This window comes from Puntigrus tetrazona, unplaced genomic scaffold (genome assembly GCF_018831695.1).
Source record: "Puntigrus tetrazona isolate hp1 unplaced genomic scaffold, ASM1883169v1 S000000006, whole genome shotgun sequence".
NCBI lineage: Eukaryota > Metazoa > Chordata > Actinopteri > Cypriniformes > Cyprinidae > Puntigrus > Puntigrus tetrazona.
In genome coordinates, this window is record NW_025047686.1 from 826,417 (window position 1) to 848,693 (window position 22,277).

The 22,277-nt window shown below is 38.0% G+C and overlaps 1 protein-coding gene across 1 annotated transcript in view; it reads right to left on the reverse strand.

Moving 5' to 3' along the window:
- Positions 1-21,378, reverse strand: part of LOC122332190 (leucine-rich PPR motif-containing protein, mitochondrial-like) — a 23,469-nt gene extending 2,091 nt beyond the window's left edge. Inside the window, 28 exon segments of the mRNA XM_043229486.1 lie at positions 207-361; positions 1,036-1,067; positions 5,435-5,453; positions 5,843-5,928; positions 6,590-6,711; positions 7,044-7,157; positions 7,242-7,313; positions 8,688-8,765; positions 9,391-9,500; positions 10,314-10,371; positions 10,463-10,490; positions 11,882-11,951; positions 12,537-12,638; positions 12,714-12,824; positions 16,138-16,149; positions 16,152-16,203; positions 16,205-16,242; positions 16,639-16,710; positions 16,713-16,743; positions 17,819-17,976; positions 18,275-18,419; positions 18,544-18,670; positions 18,750-18,836; positions 18,952-19,010; positions 19,175-19,296; positions 19,376-19,497; positions 19,579-19,812; positions 21,167-21,378. Coding sequence (XP_043085421.1) covers positions 207-361; positions 1,036-1,067; positions 5,435-5,453; positions 5,843-5,928; positions 6,590-6,711; positions 7,044-7,157; positions 7,242-7,313; positions 8,688-8,765; positions 9,391-9,500; positions 10,314-10,371; positions 10,463-10,490; positions 11,882-11,951; positions 12,537-12,638; positions 12,714-12,824; positions 16,138-16,149; positions 16,152-16,203; positions 16,205-16,242; positions 16,639-16,710; positions 16,713-16,743; positions 17,819-17,976; positions 18,275-18,419; positions 18,544-18,670; positions 18,750-18,836; positions 18,952-19,010; positions 19,175-19,296; positions 19,376-19,497; positions 19,579-19,812; positions 21,167-21,342 — 2,592 coding nt within the window. The 5' untranslated portion in view covers positions 21,343-21,378.
- Between the last annotated feature and the right edge of the window lie 899 nt (positions 21,379-22,277).

Below are 22,277 nucleotides of genomic sequence, written 5' to 3' on the forward strand. Positions count from 1 at the left end.
ATTTACAATGAAGCAAAGATCTGCCTTGAACTTGAAGAAGAAATAAACGACATTTATTGTGATAATTACTGATATAAATCTGATATGCTGAGAACCTAACCAACACTGTTAAAACTAAAATGCTCCAGGCATTCTGTTTTAATGCTGGGATCCTTCAGAGGGTGTGCAGAACTGTAGGTGCTACAGAAGTTTTTATCAACTCACACCTCCCAGATAGCAACTGATGAGGGTGAGCAGAGGACGCTGGATGGTTTGGCCAGGCCCAAAGAGAAAGATTGTCTCCTGAGGCGTCGAATAGTGATGGCATCTCCTTTCAGTACAGCCTTGTTTATCGTTTGTGAGAGCAAACTGATCGTATTCTCTCCTTAACTGCACATTCTTCTCCTTCCATACTCGCTTCCAGCATGTCTGCTCAGCGTCTGTGCGCGTAACCAGAGATTGAGAGAGAACAAAAGAGATTAGAGATATATTATACAAAATATCAGCAATGCTTCTTGCTGTGGCATGCATTTATCAGTTAACTCAACAAATGACTAAGCTACTTTGAATTGACGATCTTGAATCAACTAAATTATTTTTTATTTTTTTACTTTCTGTAGTAGGTTGACAATTATAAAACAATGAAATTGTATAAATCAGTGCTTGGATCCTCGTTACGTGCAATAGTTGTAAGGTATGGAACCGTTGTATATATTGGTTGCTTGGCACTCCGACGTGCAGTTTCATAAATACACAAGTGCGTACAAAGGTTTAACCGTCTCCGTTGGCTGTTCCACAGACTTGTGGAGATTATTTGTATATCTGTGCGCTTGCCGTCCCTGATGGGCGACGCCAGGCAAGGAAAGTACGAGAGAGAGAAGCGAGAGCAGAGAAAGAAGAGGTGATAAAAGCCCCCTTAGATAATTTCATATGGGAAAACAAGCCGCTATTAAAACAACATTTTACACCCAGCGGAGATGCAAATGCTGCCGTACATAATGCCAGTTAGCGCTAATTACTGCTTGCATTTCTAAGCAGAGACTACAAGTGCAGAGCCCCACAATAGTAGGTTTTTTTCCCACAGTTCCCTGCGAAAGCATGCCGGGAAAATTATAGGTGTCGCGGCGAGTGCCGGCGTGAACTCGGCGGGCTCTGGTCGATGAATACGCGCCCATAGATTTGCTACCGTAATGGAGCTTTTGCTGCAGGCGGTGCTCCCATCTGGCAGAGGAGAGGTCCACCTCCACAACTGCTCTGTCACCAAGCCAGATAATTAAGATGTGTTTACAGCAGCTGTTTAGAGGCTAGCTAATGGGCTGATACCGATGGGGCCTGTTTGCACTGGCAGTACTAATCATCTAGAACCGGGAGGCGACACAGGAGAGAATGAGGATACCATCATCACAGCTGTGTGCATGTTGGAGTCCAGCGCTGGCCACAGGCAGTCAGGCAAACTCCCAAATTCCCATGACTCACAGCAATTACTGCTGTTCATCTCCATTTCTTCATAATGCTTGGATAAAGATCAAGATAAAGTGCTAGTTTTCATGGCATTAGCGAATTGCCAAAATTGGTATTTCTTGAACACTTGCCATCGATTAATAAGAGTCCACCTAAAACTTTATTGGTTGAGCAATTGTTATTAAACTTGCATAGCAAAAGTTTTAGCAACACAAGGATATATGATTTGCATCACAGTTTAATATTAACGTTACGTTTTTGTTGAAGTGTAAATTAGTATACATAAATGTGTCAACATAGTTTTAGAACTAAATGGCTGAAGTAAATGTGGGCACACAAATGCCATATGAAGTGAAAAGCAGTTAATTAAAATAAATTAATAAATTGAATACAATTATTGTAGCATTTTTATTTTATTTTAAATATTTTAAAATGTAAAACTGTAATATGCACTTTTAAAAAGGTGGAATAATGTCTATTCCACTAGCATCACCAAACAGTAGCCATTATATTACATTGTAATTTATTAAAATTTCTTGAACACCATTTTTAGATGTTTTTTTCCTTCATCAAAAATGGAGATACACTGTGACAGTAAAGCCATTTATAATAAAACAAGAGATTACCGTTTAAAAAAAAAAATTCATAATAATCATCCTATTAATCAATCATTGCACAACATTAAGCAGCACAATTGTTTTCAACGCTGCTAATAAGAAGAAATGTTTCTTAAGCATCAATCATATTAATGATTTCTGAAAGGTCCTGTGACACTGCAGACTGGAGTAATGTCTGCTGAAACTTCACACTTTGAATTACAGGAATAAACTTATTTTAGAAATATTTATTTTAAATTGTAATATTTCACACTATTACTGTATTTTTAATCTATTAAATGCAACCTTGCTTGCTAAATCCAATGAACCCAAGAGACTGTACAGACGGAAATCAACCTACAAGCGCCCACTTACGGTTTGCATCTTAAGCGATGAGAAATTAAGTTGAGAAAAATCCCTCACCTTTACCCAACGAGTATTCCTACAGTGTTTTGACAATATCTACGACCTCAAGTATGGAGAGTAACGGCATGCATATGGAAATATACAATGCAGGGCCGACCTACAGCACCACAGTTCACTTCAGTCTCCACACACACTCGCACATACACTCAAACAGAGACAGCCAGCTTGTTTTAGCCCACAAATTCCAATCTGTCACTTCATCACCCTGCAATTTTTGTCCTGTTGTTATACAAATCCAGCTCAGCGCTCCATTACTGTCAGGGAAAAGTGATGAGCCAAAAGGAACAGTGAAGCGGGGAACAGGAGGTTCAGCAGGGTCATGCTGAGTTTTTAAGAGCTGCTTTTGTATGATAAAGCTCTGTTCACTTATCTACTCAGTCATGCTGTTATTCGGGCACAGATCTCATCCTTTACTGCTTTTTAATTTTTGAGGATTGTTTTATCAAGATCCCAGCAGTCAGCCCATTTAAATAGAGGCTTGTCATTTAAGAAGCGCTCTTGTCAAAAAAGTGCCACATGTTATGTGTTAACAGCTGGATATGAATTGAAGCAATGGAGGTTAAGTGGATCGCCGGAGGGCGTCGTGACAGCGATACCCACGAGGGATTAGAAACTAACAACCTCTTGATTCTTGGGCCGTCGCTCTAGGCACTCAACCATGCACTTTTCTTACAGCCCAGGGCTTTGCAAGCATTGTTGTACACAGCACACTGATGTAGTACAACATTTCAGCCATATAAAATGAGGCTATGTGATAAAGCTGGATGAAAGTCAAATGGACACAATTGCTTTAATGTGCATTTAAGTGTTCTACTCAAATACCTGCATATAAAAATATGCTTGCTTGGATCTCCTACTCTTTTCCTTTACCTTCAAATTAGAATTACCTAGACAGAGCCATAAACACAGAGGATAAAGTTTTTTTAATTCTGCTTTGTTACATTCTTCAGAGAGAAAATAGAATATTGAATGAGGAAAATAGGACGTTTCTTGTTTTGTTTTTTTACTGCAAATTGATTGGATGAAGAGAAGTATGCATTTCATTCAGAAAATACTGAATCAAAACTAGCTTTAAAGTGTTAAGCTCACCCAACATTAGGTCATGTTTTACTTGCCTCAAAGCACCCTACTGTAAGTTGCATATGACTTTCTTCTTCTCAGACAAATCCAATTGGAGTTTTTCAATTAGAGTCAAAAAAATGTCTTGCTCTATAAAAGCGTTAACATGGCAGTAGGCCAGTAAGTACTCAAAGCGTATTTATCTATAATAAAATGTGTCTCACATGGCTCTAGGGGTGAATCAGTCCTCCTGTAGAGAACCGATGTTCTTTTGTAAGAAATATTTAACAAAGATAAAGACTTTTCTCTCACTTCCACATGTGCAAGAATTTCAGCGTGGATGATGTAGCATGTATGTCAAACAAGCACCTTTGAGATGTGTTAGTCTCGAAGGTTTGTTTACAGGTGCAAAGCAAGCAAAAGTTTCCTTCCTTTAGCAAAAGAAAACCAATCTGTCTTGGCTTATATCAAAAATAAGCCATATTTTTGTTACAAATCCTTTTCTTTACAAATTCTTTTGTGCTTCTAATTCATGACCAGGGTTTGTTTTGCTTTCTCCCTCTGCGCTGCTAATTTATGTTTACGTGATAGAAAAGAAGTGAGAAGTAGAGAGAGAAAAGCGTTTATAACATTTTTAAATATGGATATATTTCTTACAAAAAAACACATGGATTCGCTACAAGAAGCCTTCATTCACCTACTGGAGCTGTGTGAGGCACATTGTGTTACATGCACTTTATTTAACTACATTCAGACTCTGAAGGAAAAAAAAAAAAACACCCACCTGCCATTCTAACACTTGGAAGAGCCAGTGCAGTTTTGAAACAATTTCAAATAGATTTGCCTAATAAAAGAAAGTCATATACACCATGTTTTGAAGGTGAGTAAAACCAATTTAATTTAATTTTTAAATATCACAGCTCAATTTATAAGTGCACAAGCAAGTCATAAGGTGTAAACTTCTGCACAACACTAGGACTTCCTGATGAGCATGTCCTGAGGTTATGGATGAGTAAGCAAGACAAACTTCTGAGTCCCAAATGAAGCCCTCAGACCACTCTCTGGTCATACAGAGCATGGTTCACACATCGCTGGACCACAAACAGCAACCGAGCTGAGCTTCAGCCGTGTAAGAAAGCTCTGTGACGACAGACAGCTCAAATTCTTCTCTTCTGACAGAACCACTAATCACACCCAATCAGCTGCTGGTGGTAAATGGGCCCGAATGGACGGCTAGCAGCGAAGCATCCCGGCCCACTGTCTGATACCACACACACTGAGGTAAACAAATATCACACAGCCCATTAGTCCTCCAGCTCATTCCACGGCCTTCTGCCAGCCTGTGAACCGGCAACTGCGTTTTACGAACTCCGTAACAAATGGAAACAAGAGGGGGAAAAAAAAAGGGACAAGAGGCAAGGAAAGGGTTTCAAACAAAAACAAGGCCATTAAAAGCCAGGCCAGGCGGTGCACTAAGGTGCCACGAGTCATGATCTTCAAGCGGATCAGGTTGTGGCGGTGATGCGGGCATGCCGGGGCACTGAGGTGTGTTAATGTGAATGACAAGCTCCAAGCGCACACCGGCGGGCTAATGGCCACCGGCTCGCTCTGATGGACACACATATACATACACACACACTTCCCTCATCACAGACTTTCGCCTGAATTCACATGCAAATGTGCGTGTGTGTGTGAAATACTCAAGCACTTTCCCCGACATGATATGCCATTAGTATCAGGACGGATTTCGGTAATTCTGTTAAAGTGCAGCCGGTCCTGTAATTTTCCCTCGCTCGGTGACAGGATGAGTCCGAGCGCGAGGGAGGGGGCAGCCAAAGAGTGACACGCATCGTGAAAAGAGAGACGGAGCGTGTATTTTCACCATCACTGTGTGCACAAAGCAAAGAGGAAACACTTTTATTGTAATTGCGTCTTACATGAGCATGGAGAAATCCACCGTGGAATTCAGATAATGGCTGATTAATGTCCCCATGCGGATAGACAGGCGTCTCGGACCTCACTCTCACAAGTAGACAGGCTCTCGGCAGTTCACGCCTAACGCCGCCTTTAAGAAAACTAATTAACAAGTGGCAAGCTTTTGATAGCGCTGTGATAAGTAATACAAAATGCTCATTGGTACCTTGACATCCTAAGTGGTTTAAAAAGTGAGGCAAGGCACACCTAATGTGACCGTCTGCGTTATTTGTGACAAACTAAAACTAAATTATTTCATTAATCCGGGATGGTGAAAATAAAGGGCGTCTGTAATTATTTCAACAGGGTCTGATGCTTTCACTCCGGGCACAGACGCGACCACTAACCTTCCAGCTTGCCGTGCTTGGATAGCACTTGGACCAAGGCCACATACTTGTAAGCATCCAGCGCGACCTCAGAGTCCCTGCGAGCCCTGAAACGCCAAAGAAGAGTAAACAGGTTGACAAATTAATTTTAAAGTCACATTCTTCGCGAATGTTTCGAATTCAAAGGGACACTTCACTTGAGAATTTAACATTATTTGCTTTTTCATTCATTTATATTAAAAATATTCAAGCTACTTTAAAGTAAATAAGCACTAAAAAAAGTTATTCAAATTACTTGGATTGTAATTGTCTAACTGAAAGCAAAAATATATATATATTTGTGGTCCACTTTAAACATTCTACTAACTGTAAGTAACTTTGTAACTACACGTCAACTAACTCTCATTAATTTGCAATTACATGTTTACTAACTCTTGCACCTGTTAGTGCAGGTTTATGTTGAGGACCCAACAAAATAAAGTGCTAAAAGATATTAAGCAGACAGTGTAATGGTACTCTAATGACTGCTAATTACTGAAATAAAGCGTACCAAAAAACGTAAAGTTATTATTCAATGATCATTTTGTCATTTACTTTGCTTGTTAATGAGTACTCATGAGAGAAGTATAAATATAAAAAAAATATTCTATGAAGCCAGATATGACTTTGATAATTCAGTACTGAAAACTCGTCTAAATTATTAGTTCAGTACAGTATTGACTGACTCAGTTAATAAAGGATTAATAATAATGTTCAAGTCCAACTTACAATTCCATCTTTAGCTTGAGGGCTTCTTCAGCATTGTCATGACGGCAGCACAGGTTGATGAGCATGGCATATGAGGCAGGAGTCATATCCGCTTCATACTGAGTTTTAAGCTCCAGAGCTTTCTCTCCAGTTTCTAGTTTTCCAGTATAAAGATAGAGTTATGCAAAAACATCAAACTTGTATACAAATACTGACCAATATTCATTTTATTGTCTAATGTTGAACCAAGTTAGTTTCTGTGAATGCTTGGTACTTCATTAGCCACTATAGGTCAAAAATTAGCAGAATAAAAGGTTTTGTACACCTAAAAAAACTGGAGATTGAAGTCGTACGCATTCAAGATGATGCCCAAACGCAATCAAATCAGCTGACCACTATAAATGTCTATAAAAATAGCAATCAGTGTGCAGTAAACTAAATATTTATGGTTATTCATGAGAAAAATAGACCTCACCTCCTCGAAACACAGGGCAGAGATGACTTTTTTGAGGGTGGAACTGACTGGTATGCCCTCAGCTTTCTGCTCTGCCAGGGTCTTCTCCAGTAATGAAAGTTTCCCCTCAAAACCCTAACAAAAACAAAAAAGTTTACCCGGATGACACAGCTCAGATCACAGATTCGATCTGGTTTTGGGTGAAAAACATATACATACAAATACTTTGTGCTGTGTTGCATTAGTATCCAACCCAGCATCCAAATTTTTCTCCGTAAGAGCAGAGACATCCTGAAAGAAAAAAAAAAAAAAAAAAAACTGTAGTTAATACATAAAATGATCAAAATCTCAGTTGTTGAATCAGTTGTTACTTTGAAATAAAGTATGCTGTTGCTTCAAGCATTAGTATAATCTGAACTCATCCGATACTGAATTTAGGCAATACCGCAGCTAGTTTGGACCACACTTGCCGATAACTGATTTATTAACCGACAGTTTTTAAAATAGTTTTTAAAAACAAACAAACAAAAAAGAAATATACAAAACATAACACTCATGCAAAATGGTATTAAAATAGTATTGAAAACAACAATCCTGATCATGTATTTGTCATCAAATTCAAGGAATAAAACATCCTTAAATTATTATTACAGAGGGATTTACTTTTAAAATTAAAACATGGAAGAAATGTTATTTGATAATTTGATAAAAGTTGTTGGGCTTTTTTTTTTGTAATGTTTTAATAATTTTAGTAGCCTTGCAGCCTGGTAGTAGCACTACTGCAAGTTAAACTAAACTTGTATTTTGGCCAGCGGCTGTGAATAGCTTTACAGCTAGTTTTACTCAAATAAAACAGTAAAAGGCTAGTTCTGGAGTTTATGTTTATGTTTAGTGAGCTGACAGGAGCTGAATCACTGTGAGCAGCACGCTACGACGTGTGTAGAACACAAAACCATTCACTCATTCATACGGTTAAGATCGTAATGAGTTAGTGCTTATCTTGCTTCATTAAACACGGTGGATGGTGGGGGGCAGAAACTTCTTTGCCAGATGTGCAAGTGTTTTAAATCCGGTTTAATTTTTTGCCACCGCTGCAGAGGCATGTCACTTTTTTCAATGACAGGCTCTGACAAACAGCACTCAAGCTCAGGTCAAATTTACGGTAACAATCATGACATTAAACACTGCGCTCTTTCCAGACAGCTTGTGCTTCTCCGTGCAGCATGCATTATCACGCTTCAAAACAAATGCATGCGTTTCAGTTATTTTCGCTTTAGAGGCTCCTCTTGCCATAGATATGTTAATCTATGCAATAAGAGAACCTTTAAAGCCATTCCAGCAGCAGATGCAACACGGAAAAACTATCGTGTACATTTTTGCCGATAACCAATAGTTCCAGGAATCAACTCCGGGCTGATTAATGACCGATACATCCGTCGAGCTCTAGTATAAACATCTTTCAAATAAATTATGTAAATTATGATGATCCTAATTACGGTTTCAAGGAAATATTCAACAGTTATGATCATTATTAGGTCATAATCACGCATCGCCACATCTAATGCTAAACTTTGATATAATTCATGGCTGAAGTGGTGTCAGAAGCAAATCTCCAAGTATAGAAAATTCTACTCATCTTTGCAAACCACACTATATATGAAATACCTTCAAAAGGCCTGGAACTTTGTAGGACTCCAGTAGGTTCTTGATCCCTCTAAAGATGTTCAAGTAGATGATGATATTCTGAAAGAAGAGAAAACCACTGATCTAACAAAGTAGCAAATGATATTTAGCTTTGCTTCAGTGCTTCTGTATGTATGCTATTCTTCATACTAATGATTTTTGAATAACGTTACATTTTGTAGCAAATAAAACGGCAAATGCAGAATTAAATTTATTCTTTGTGTTAAGTAGCTTTTATTTTGTAAAAGCATACAGCTATTTGATTAAAAATATATACAATAAAACAGTATTGTCGTGGAAATATTATTAATTTCAATTAAGAGCTTTCTAATTTAATATTTTATAATGTGTTGAAAAAAAAAAAGTTTTTAGCAGCCAATACTACAACCTTTACATCATATGATCCTTCAAAAATCTTTCTAAAAATGCATGTTTTTTCAAAAATATATCTTGATTTAAAAGCACAGGATTTTTTGTAAAATAGAAATCTTTTATTACAGAAGTTCTTACTGTTGTATACATTTATTGCATACTGTACTTGCTTAACTTATTGATCCCAAATTTTGAATCGACACATTTGTGTACACATTTTTATCTGATCATAAGACGATGTGAACGTCTATACAGATTCAATTTAACAAGCATATCGAATGGTTCACTTACACCATGCTTGAATGTATCCAACATACCATGTTCTTAAGCAGGTCAAGTACTCTCTAATCTCCTCTTCTTTGGACCGCACCTCTGTCTCAGTCATGGAATTAATCAGGCTGTAAAGGAAGTAGGCCACATTTTCTGCAAAAAGCAGAGAACCACCAATTCGACGCTGCTCTGCTTTTTATAAATACATTACCAGAGTCATATAAAGTCAAAGGAGCTTCTGCAGGACCAGAAAAACAAAAATCCTGCAATCCAGCAAATAAGCTCTTAAACGCGCGTGTGTGTGTTATGTTGACACAAGCAGCTCTGCTGCGGTCTTGACTGAAGTCTGTTTTAACAAGTGGCTGGCAGCTGACAGCCTCACGCACACATTTGTGTTGTGTACGGTGATGGGATGAGACAGAGAGACGTCTCCATCGCTCCCACCTGCTCGGACACTCGAGCAGAGGCCAGCTCTAGTGCAGCGAGACGACAAACACTCACAGAAGCTCTGTTAACTCAGCGCAGAGTCAGCAAGCAGACAGCACTCACTATTCAGACTGCATCAGACACACACACAATTAATGCAAAGTACGACTGTCAGGATACACTCCATCACTGCCAGACACACAATACAGTCAGAAAAACTAGTTTAGAGAACATGTATGCATTGAGATATACTAGTGCAATGTCTCCCAACCAGCCCAAGAGATGACATTATACTCGATATCAGCTAAGATTGTGATGGATATTATGTCAATTAAAACAGGGAATATATATATATAAAAAAAAGCATAATAATAAAGCAGCATAAAAAAAAAGTTCAGCAAGCTATGCTACAATTTATTAAAACCCATTTTTAACAACATTTTACAACATTAAATGAAAGACTGAAACATTATTAAAAAAGAAAGTTAAACACATAAAAGTGAACAGGCAAATACCAAATGCTAGTGTTAAACAACATACCTGAATTTTTATGGTCAGCATTACTGAACCGAGGGTCTTTAAAGAGAAGTTCTGTAATCTGTAACAGCAGATGAAGAGGTCACTTTCACAAAGTTCTTCTCATTTGTTTTTCCACCAGATTTCTTAAAATCACTTTGTTTCAGGCTTACCTTCGTCATACACTCCACATCCTCAAACCTGTAGGGGCAGTAAAGGATCAGAGATAACTCTCACACAAACACGGACAAAAACAATTCTAGTTCAACTTTCAAACAAAATGCTTTGGCTGATCATCTGTCAGACAGTGATACATATACGGTGTGAGTGGCCTTCATTTGACCAGTCAGAACACACAGGAGGGTCATCAGAGTGAATCTCCATGATTTCCCAGTCACCCAGGAAAACTGTATAATGAGTATATTATTATAATACTTATATTACATTGTAATAAAGTATATTATGGTCACCATGTCAAATTTAAATGCGAATTGAAATTACTCCTGTAATGATGACGGCTGAATTTTTAGCATCATGACTCTCTTCAGTGTCACATTATCTTTCAGAAATCATTAGAATATGCTGATTTAATGAATGAGAAACATTTCTTATTATCATAAGAAAGTGGAATACATTCTACACGATTCTTTGATAAAACAACATTTATTTTAAATATAAATATTACATTATAATACATTTATAGTATAGCTTTTTAAAAAAAGAGCCTAGAGCCTCAGCGTGTTCACACACACACACACACACACACACACACACACACACACACACACACACACACACACACACACACACACACACACAGCCCAACAACACGTAGAAATCAATCATGCAGCAGTATTAGGGAGTGTTGACGGCGGACAGCAGGGAGACAAGGAAGAAGAAAAAAGATTCAACATTGTTTAATGATTAAATTATCTCCTGACCTTGATTATTACAAGAGCAGGTCGCTAAGGAGACAGGGCCCCGACAACCCCCTCTACCCTTCTGACAACCCCAATTACAAACCTGACATCCATCGCTGCCGGCAACCTCCCTCTCCACTTTCACATCTAAATGCTTTGTTAAATACAGAGGACAGCAGCATCTGCTGCCCTACGGCCTATGTGCTTAAAAACAGAGCTGGTCCTTAACTATTGTGCATGATGGGATTGATTTTAGATTCAAGCTGAGTGAGTGCGCTAAGTGATACCATAAGAAAATGATGTGATAAATTAAATACCATGACAGGTTTATGAGTATGTGTGAGGGATGAGGTGATCATCTGGGGAGGAATTAGCGAAATAAACAGTGACAGCCATGCTGATGTGAGCCTTTGCATCTCACCATTAGCGCAGTCGGGATAGTTAGTAGTCTTTCAGCATCGGACAGAGAGGTGTCAGAAGCGAAGCAACAAAGAGGACAAACTCTTATTTGCATTCCTCCCATGCTGTAATTGGGCTAGAGATGATCAAGGCCCATATGCATGAGGTGACGAGTGAGTGGCTGTCTAGCCAAAAGGCAGAATATTCTACAAGCTAACACACACACACACACACACACACACACACACACACACAGTTTGTTTCATTACTTACCTTCTGAATGCAGAGATCAGGGTGCCTCTGAATACACTGAGGTCAATGTATGGAACAGCAGATGAAGACACTGCAAGAGTGTGAATGTGATAAATGTCATGAGATCAAAGACATTTCAAACATTTAACTAAAGCAAATTTTCTTAGTGAGCTACATGTTGACTTATGGCTTTAGAGCTTTTGGCAAACTTTCCAGTTTTTTTATATTCTAGTACTATAACGTCTTTTGAATTTAAAATAAACCAATAAACAAAAGAAAAGAGACAGCAGGGGGCACAACTGTGAAGGTGAAAAGGTACCATCCATAATTCAACAGCATCTGTCCCAATTCACCTTGGTCCGATAAGGAGCTCCACTCCATTGCTTCATTTCACACACAGACATATACACACACTCACAGTATATATGCACATAGTTTTCACTCTCTAATCACTTAAATGGCCAAATGGGCATGTAGCTGATTGGTAGAGAGCATGTTTGAGCTGCCTATGTATGTGAAGTCCTGATGGACAGCAATTAGTCTCCAAGTGATGAGAACTATCATGGAAAGTACATCTAAAAAAAAGAAATCTCTCCATAGAGAACGTGTTATACACACAGGCAGAGAGTGGTTGACAAAGGAAAAGAGGTACATTTTCATGAAAGCTAATGCTTACTCAGAGAGAACAGCTCTGCGAGGTTTCCACGTGAGGTTTCCGTCAGATTTCTGCCATAGTCAAAGCCATTGGGATCCACGCCAATACCGGCATTCTGCAATTATCAAGTTAAAGAGTGTTTCAGACGGTCACATAAACCAACAAGCCACGCAGATATCCAGTACAATTACCTTCAGAGGTGCGTGGCACTGTCCGCTGATGGGAAAGACGGCAGGATGTAGATGCTAAAAGTATCAACGTCTGACGCAAGACCCAATTCTTGCATGGCTCTCAGAACTTGCAGAACACCTGAAGGAAAAAAAAGTGATTTATTTAAATGTGTGCAACTTAATATCATTTATGACATACAAACGTTATGACTGCACCAAATTTCAAAGAAGTCTATAGAGCAAAACAGGGCCCTCAAGGTCGGACGTAATACATGTGATAAGCAAAAGTACAACAAGGGGAAACCTGCTTTTTACCTGTAAAGAGTCTCTTTTTTTCCCTTGAATTTACACAATTAATGTTGGTCATGCATTATAGGATGGAAAATACAGATACCATTTTTTTTTTTTTTTTTTTTTTTTTTTTTTTTTTAAATTCACATCCCACTATGATGCCTGTTCATTCAGTTCATGCAAGCAATGACTCAGCATTACATATCTGAACCATGAATTTAAAGCAAAAAAAAAATTATTAATAAATTATTAAAAAAAAAAAAAAAAAAAGCAAAAACATTTCATAAGAACTAAGACTACTGCTACACACATAGTCGGCAACATAATTTAAAGCCCAAGGCCATTTACAAATCACTGAACCCGGTCTTAAATTGAAAGCATTAATAAAGAAATGAAATAAAATACTTGTATAATTAGTATTATCACATCAGTCTTCCAGTGGCATGGCCTGGAGGAACACCTCCTTCAGGCAGAGGATTCAGGCCTTTACCCGGCTCTCCAGCAGAGCCCTTCACTCCTGCCTAAAGCACCACATGCATATGGAACAGTCTCTCGACCTCGGGCAAATGGTTGTGTGTGTGTGGGAACACGTGAAATAGCGATTTGTGTTCTGTTTACTCTTCACCTTGGTCCTTAGCACTCTGTATCGCAATGCTCAGGGGGACACCTACACACCTGAATAAAAGATAAGAGCAGCTTTATCTGCCATTAAAACCTGCATCTGGCACCAGGAGCGGTCGGCAACCGGTGTGAGAGCATTAGCCAGGTAAAGCACCTGGAGGCTCCATCCATCCATCCATCCACCCCATCTCTCCATTTCATTCTCATCCGTGCAGCTTTCTCCATTCATCCTTTCTTGCAACTCAGTAGCTCTTTGCTTTCAAGCAAACATAAACAGTCATCCAGACACTCTCTTCTCAATGGAGCCTGAGAGCCAGCCTGTCTATTCATTCTTTTATTTTTATGAGAGAAGCACACCTGTTTTGCTGTTAAATAATCCATTGATCCATTTGTCAGCCATAAAAGTTGGCCCAGACATCACTGGCTGATAGGTAGCATGTGAATGGGGATAGAAAAATGGATATCCAGTCACATCACCAGCCGATTCAAAACTTCACAATTCAGAAAGTGTGTGAGAGGGCTTTATGGAACAAACCGGGTTCAATGAATTCTCGAGCGACCTCCAAGTTTCTGTTTGCTACATCACCGACTTTGATGATTGAACTGTAAGTGCGGGAAGTCACCAAGATCATGTGTTCTTACTAGAGGAGCACTAAAGGGAAGGGGGCAGAGTTTAAACTGTTAACAGTAGTTGTATTTTAAACCAAAATGGATTTTAAAATTTAAAAAGCTAAAAGGTTTATCTTGCTACAAGCAAACTTAAAGTGTGCTTACATCTGTTGAAAGAGGAAAGCACATGTACATCAAGTAAAAAAAAATTCAGCAAAGAAATTCAATTTTAAATTGGTCAAAAGTCACAATAAGGACATATATATTGCTTAAGATTTCTATTGCAAAAAAATAAAATATTCCTATTCTACAAAGAATCCTCCAAAATGTATTATGGTTTCCACAAAATATTTAGTAGTACAATTAAGTAGTACTTAGAACATTCATAATTACAAGAACTATTTGTTACAACAAATATATTAGAATGATTTCTGAATGACCATGTGACTGGAGTAAAGCTCACAAAAATAAATAAAACAAACGGTTATTAAAAACAGTAACATTAGATTTTACTGTATTTGATCAAATCACCATCAAGATGAAAATGTACTTATTGCAGTGTCGTTAAATATATTAAGGTGTAAGAATAAAAATCTAAATAAAGTCAAAATAAAAACTAGAAAAGGCTAAATCAAGTCAACCAATTCCATAAGTCTAAATTAACTTAAGACACTAATTCAGAAGACAAAAAGGAGACTTAAGTTTGGGGAAAAAATAAAAAAATTGTAAAAAGTGTTATTTTTACTATATTTCCTAAGACAGAATGTTTACGTATTACATGGCACAGCCATTTCAGATTGAGTCTTCCTGTTTTAATGCAATTCAGAATGAAAAATGTGTAAGCTCCAGAAACAAGATATGAAGAAACAGAGAAGACCTAAGCGGCAGATCACTTGCCACCTCCAGTCTTTGAGATGCTTCCCTTCAGAATGATATTAAAGTTGATGGAAGCTCCTAAAGTGGCTTTCAGCAATTACTGAGATTTGAAAGAACCCAGCATCCAATGCAAGCGGACGACAAAAAGTGGATTTTCAAATGTGACTAGCGCAAAGAGTGTTCAAGATGCAGATGTAAAAGCCTGTTGTGTGCTATGCGAGGAACTAAGGCATTCTTCTCGCACCATGTCACAAGCAATGAGCTGCACCGCTTCTTGAATCTGACAAGCACCGGCTACCGCGGCTGCCGAGACAAAGCTAGCATATGCTTTTTCAAACTCGCCTGCCCAAATCCACACCTCATCAAAATGCAAACTTTTCCCCCTCCGCACTCGTGAACGGGTGAACGGAAAACCGGTGGGTGGAAAGGGGATGGGCGTCTGCCCGCTGGTGACACCTGTGGACAGAATGTGACATGGCGCTAAATATTTCATGGCCGTGCACAGCGGCGCACGTAATTGAAAGTGAATTCCTCAGAGCGCCTGCATTTACATGAGACCCAGTCACTACAAATTCTGTCATGTAACCTTCACGTAGTGCAGACTTCAACACTGGGCAAACAAAAAAAAGGGAGGAAAAAAACGTACAGGAACAGAAAGGTGAGAGTGATCCTGCATGTTTCATGAAGGTAACTGGTTAAAAATGAAATGTTTTTGTACTCGCTGCTGCAGTTTCAGCAGGATTTATCTGGACATGCTCTTTTGTCAGAACATTTATTTGGAAGTCTGGAACACAGAAACTAAAAAAGAATTATGGAGGGGAAAAAATGATATTCATCAACGAGAGAGTGTCAAAGAGAGTAATTTTTCCTATTCCACACGGCTTTATAAATATATAAATAACTTATTCTAACTTTTACAATCTGAATATTCCAACTGACAATTCCAAATCCTGGAACTTTCTTATTTGTAGGAAATATAGTATATTATGAAAGCAAGTGTTTGCAATATGCACGACAATGACACAGAAGTGTTTAAGAATAAGGTCAGGACTCACCGGGAATGTTTTCTTCTGGTAATGAGTGAAGATGGGCCAGAAGTAGTGAGGTCTGAGAGGCAATCCCCTCCTCCTTCATCCTTCTCATGAGCTCAACAGCCATACCTTAAAACCATTAAACATATTTCACAAATCCAGCTGTGAGATTATCAGATAAATTAAAAAAGAAGAAAAAAAAAAAGTAGTAGTAGTAAAACTGGGGCCCAGAAATGTTTAACACGGATGATTTAATCCTGTTAAAATAAAGCTCCTGAGTATTAATGTTTCAAAATTTCAGACGCTTTATCTCTCTTATTAGGTTAGTATCTTTGAATTATGCATTCATATTGTAATAACAGCACATCAATGGCTATTGTAAATAACAAAAGAAACAAAATGGATTTAATACGCTTGAATTAAAATCCTGGGATTTGAAAAGACAATAAATAAGGATTAAGTATAATGTTTAGAATAAATGTTTTAATTATTAAATGTTTTTAAACTATAAATCATTGCACTCACCGGTATTTTTGTCTTCCAGGGCACACTGAAGGGTGTACTGCAGTGGCGATGAGTGCAGACCTGAATCTTTAGATCTTTGCAAAACCCAACTATGCTTTTCACAGACTGTAAATCACAAACAAACAAATGAACACAGCATTAATAACATTAACCCTTAAAGGCTTACCTTGGGTCTTTAGTAACCCAGTATATCATTCTCTACCCTCTCCTTATCAACTTTCATAGTATTCATCAATCTATTCATTATAAACAATATAACAAGGGAAAAAGAATGCCTGTTTTCTGATTTTTTTATAAATATAAATATAAATATATATATATATATATATATATATATATATATATATATATATATATATATATATATAGCTAGAGACCCAACTTATATAAATATGTAAATATTTTTTCATGTTAACTATGTATGCATGCAGCAAGATCTTTTGAATATCTGTTCGATATTCAATGATAATGTGATGTTGACTTCATAATTACAGCAGGCATCAAAAATAAACGAATATCAGCAAAAATTTTACTGGTCTGAATAGCTTTACTGCAGAGCAATTACTATACGTTATATAATATAAATGTCACTGCTATTTGATGCTGGATGTGGTGAATAAGATGCCAGTGATCAAAATATTGATTATGAAGACATTTGAGAATATGATTGAGATTGTGAACATGAGGCAGAGTTGATGACAGCGATGGTAAACTCATCTGTTTAAATTGAACCCTTTAAGTTTCAAAAGGTAACCAAATATGCTTTATTTTATTGTTCTGTATTTTTTTCTTAAAATATTTATATTTTTTGCTGTTGCAGCAGTTAGAGATCCAATCAGTGCTGGATATATAGGTCTGGGTCGTTAAAGACGCGAATATGTATTACTGTTCATTAAACTTTTCCTAAAACAACTTGAAGGAAAAGTTCCCCCACGTTTCACTCACCCACATTTCCTTCCAAACCGTGTAAGTTTCTCACGTTGAACATAAAAGGAAATATTTTCAAGAATGCTAGTAATCAAAACGCTGATGGTCCCTATTAACTTTCATAGTATTTTTTTTTTTTTACAACAACCATTGTAAGAAAAACTCACACAGGTTTGGACCAACATGAAGGCAAGTCCATTACAAAAATTATCATTTTGTTGTGATTTACTAAATGAAAGTTGTATTCCTTTACCTTGTCCATACTGACACAGTGGCTAAGAAAGAAGTTTCCCAAGTTTGGAGAGTCACCGGTCTGTGACTCTGACAGCAGGTTGGTGAAGCTCTTCAGCACATAAAACGCCGTGTCTTCATGTCCGTGGGTAATCAGACTCAAGCAGAGGTTCATAGCATCTGAGAAAATAGAAAGAAACGGACGGGTCAGTATCAAAATAAAAGCGATATCAATTATTGATAACTTCCCAAAATCCCATAACAACTTCTCACTGCATTAATATTGTATGTATCCCATTTCGCTAATTGGCTTGGGTTCATATTTAAAACACTTAAAATAGAATACAGCTTTGAATACATACGGGACCATTATGGCTCAGTATGGACCACTACGGTAAGCATTTATGGCAAAATTCAAAGCTAGCGGTTCCATATTCCTTCCTCTTCCATGACATGACCCTGCTGTCAGTAAACACACCTGGCACATATCCTCTATCGTGACGCATCCTATCCACAATCTCAGGCACATACTGCTGATGGCCGGCCTTAGTCAGACTGAAAACCACCTGCATCAAATCTCTGTCGATCAGAAGGATATCTGCATTCTCCACTGTCTCTAGAGTCTAGAGGAGACAAATTATTATGAGATACATTATTACCTAAAAATCAAATACTGTACTTTTTATTATTCTATGGTTCTATCAAAATAATGCGCAACGTTCTCTTAATAACTCCATAATTACAGACCTGCTTAATTTTATCAATATCGCCTTTCTCAGCATACGCTTTAAGAAGAGACAGGTACGTCTCTGGGCCCGGCTCAATCCTTGCACCTTTCATGACTGACAGGATGCCTTCAGCGCTGTCCATGTCCCTGTACAAACACAAGTCACTCAACACAAAGAGTAACAAGCTCAAAGAAGCAGCACTAAATCACAGCGCTGTCCACTCACCCTGCACGGGCATGGCCTGTCACTAGCGAGTTGAACACAGCTTCCGTTATGGGGAGATCTTTGCTCTTCATAAAGCCCAGGATCGTACTGCAAGACGTTGCTAAATAAACACTGTTACTGCCCTTTTTTAATACGCAGACTTTTATATAATTCACACCACAAGGGTACACTAATCTGCAGAAAATCAAAAATCGTAACTCACCTTGCACCTTCAATGTCCCCGACTTCACAATAGGCTGCGATTAGTCTCTGATAAGTCACCTAGCCAGTCACAATATATGAAAAATTTTAATAAATGACAAGACATATCTATATTGCGTCACTGTTTGTTGCGATTTGTGTCACGATACATGCTAAAACCATATTATTAGTTTTTCATAGCAAATGTTCTTTTATTTTTCTTCATCATCTATAATTATACTCACCCTGTTCGGCTGAACATTAGCAGCTTCCATTTTAGCAAGAAAGTCGGTTGGAGAGAATCTGAACTGATTCTGCAGATACGCCTTAAGCAGGGCATTGTAATGGCTCACATCATAGGGGGCGCCTGTAACGAACAGCATTGTGAAAGTTAAAACCTGACTTAGAAGTACAGCGAGTAACTGTTCAATTGTCTCTACACATACCCAGTGCTTGAAGCTCATCCCAGATCCGTAGTGACAGCTCTATGCGCTCCGCCAAGGGAACCTCAGGAAGCAGAGAGCCACAGCTTCTCAGCAATAACAGAGCTTGATTTCGCTTGGACATCCTATCGGAAGTGATTTTAGAAATGAGATGACATGCGTGCCATATTTATGGAAATGGTTGAAGGAAAGATCCTTAAACAAACAGACAAATACCTGTTCTGCAGACATCATGGAAGATGCGCAGCAGCAGTGTTTTGGTGACCCGGCCTGTCCTTCGGATTGAGCTGTCCAGTTTGGCCAGAGCCCAGTCAAAAAGCTGAGCCTGCTTGGTGCGGACTGCCACACTGGGCTCATCCTTTACCAGCTGCCTCTGCTCCGGGACAACACTATACTGATGACAGCTCACACAGGGCAAGACTGATCTGAATGAGAGCAAACTGCAAAGTATAATAAGTGTATTAGGTGGTATATAAGATGGTCTACAAATCCAATCACAAAATTAACAGGCCTCATTTACAAAAATGATCAAATCAAATATAAAAAATATGGGTTATATTCAGTGTGTGTGTGTGTGTGTGTGTGTGTGTGTGTATATATATATATATATATATATATATATATATATATATATATATATTAAATTTTTGGTCAAACTTTAGGGACAAACTCTCACTATTAACTACATATGGTCATGGAAAATAAGGCATTAGTGTTTTATAAGTACTATTAAACAGCCAATGTGCTAGTAATATGCATGTTAATAAGCAACTAGTTAATTATGAGAATTGTTTTTGTTATAGTTACAGTGTGATCTAAGATAATGAGATGACATTATCAGAGCGTCACTACGCAGCCAACCAACAACACACTATTAAAACAATTATCATATTATCTTAGACCATACCGTAACACTTGACCATTTAGAATGCACTTAAAAAGCACCCGGTTGTAGTTTTATATTTTAAAATTGTTTCAATGTTTTGTAAAGTTTCTTTTTAAACTATTTAAATCTCAGTTTATTATAATAACAACACTTAGTACTCAAATGCAATCATTTAAAAATTATGACACATATTTAAGTAAAAATAAAGCATAATAATTAGTAAAAATTCCTCTGTGAGGTGCAAGTATCAACACTTAATTAAAAGCATATTTCTATCCCTGCCGTGAACTAACCACCACATAAAATATGAGTGAAACATTGAGTAACCAACAAGCAAGAAAATGATGTGCAGTGTTTTGAGATGGCTCAAAACGACCTTGGCATGTTGACCTTTAACTTTTTGCACATGCAGCACACAGCTTATCGAAAAACTCATATTAGCCTAAAACAATTACTGTATTATAGGGACACATTTAATTTCATCATAGGCTAATTAATGGTATAGTTATTGGATTAATGGTTATATATTTAAAATTAAGTCTTTAAAACTACTCCATTGTTCCCATAAGGCAGATTGAAACATAATCTCACTGAAACATGTTATAAGCACCACAAAAAAGGCTGAAAGAAAAGGTGTACTGTATTCATGTGTTCTGCACATGTGGAGTGATGTTCATGGGTCACACATACTGCAGGTTATGAGCTAATAAGGTTAAAAGCCACATCTCTCTCACATCTACGCCATTAGATTATTTTCAGATCTAGGCCCGTTTGTTAAAATTTGGTTAAATAACCTGCACACAGCACATCAACGCGTTATAACGGCACAGTATCGCTACAGGAGTGATCACCTCTCAATGACAACTGCATGATCTACACACGCATGGCAGAGTCACGCTGCGTTATACCTGTTTACGTTTAAGCGTCCCGGGACTTTATGGACACATAACCCTGCACGAGTAGCCCTGACCGCTCCACTGTAAAGACGACCAGCTGCCGGTACATGTCTGCCGTTTCCAAAGGCCTGAAGCAACGCCACCGGTGAACATTTAAGGAACCGGGCTGATCTTAAGAGCGCAGCCATGTTTAACCTGCACAGAGAGGAAAAGCGAAGGACATCCGCACCACGTGACAGGTTAGAGAGCAATGGACGGGACCAATGTATTCATACGGGGGGATTCAGATTACTGAAGTGCAGTATTGTTAACAATCCTCAGATTTGATGCGTTTGTCGTTTCTGACAGCATAACGTAAGTTTATCTTACGAAATTCTTAGGCTATACGCAAATCGGCAAGTACTGACAATGGCATCAAGAATATGCCCATAAATAAATAAACAAACAAAAGAATACTACAGAGATCGATATCGCTGATCTATAGCTGGTCTTTGTCATGTGACGTCACGCTCTCGTGAACCGAAATGCATTTCGGGCATCGGAGTCGATGCGTAAGGCTGGAACACACTACACGACTTTTAAAATCTGAATAGATTTTAAAACGCTGGAGAGCATACATTTACCGACTCTGTAAATAGCGACAAAGGGAAATGGGCATCACACACTACCAGACTTAAAAGTTATTCCGATCACAACAGTCTGACGCAGAAACTGGCGCCTTGTTGCTAGGAGACGTATGACAAATGAAAACAAACGTGTTGAATCGGCTGATTACCTCCGACTGGATGGAACCAAAGTCTGAAGACAAACAGCCAAGTCTGTAACCATACCCAATTTCTGTGGAATCTGTTAGCTTTCATCCGCAGACTAGCTCTGACTTTCCTCAATTAGAGTCAGCTTGTTCAGACTGTGAAATCTGGACAAAAATCGCATAGTGTATTTAGTTAGAGAATTGTCTTTTTCATTTGCTTTAAAATATTGTTGTGTTAAAGGCTACAATAGTAAATTACACGATAGTACAAAAACCTCAACATATATCAAATTACGAAGCTCACTCTTGAATCTGAATAAACAATACTTATTTATATACATGTATACCTTTATTGGTCTTGTACAGTTATGT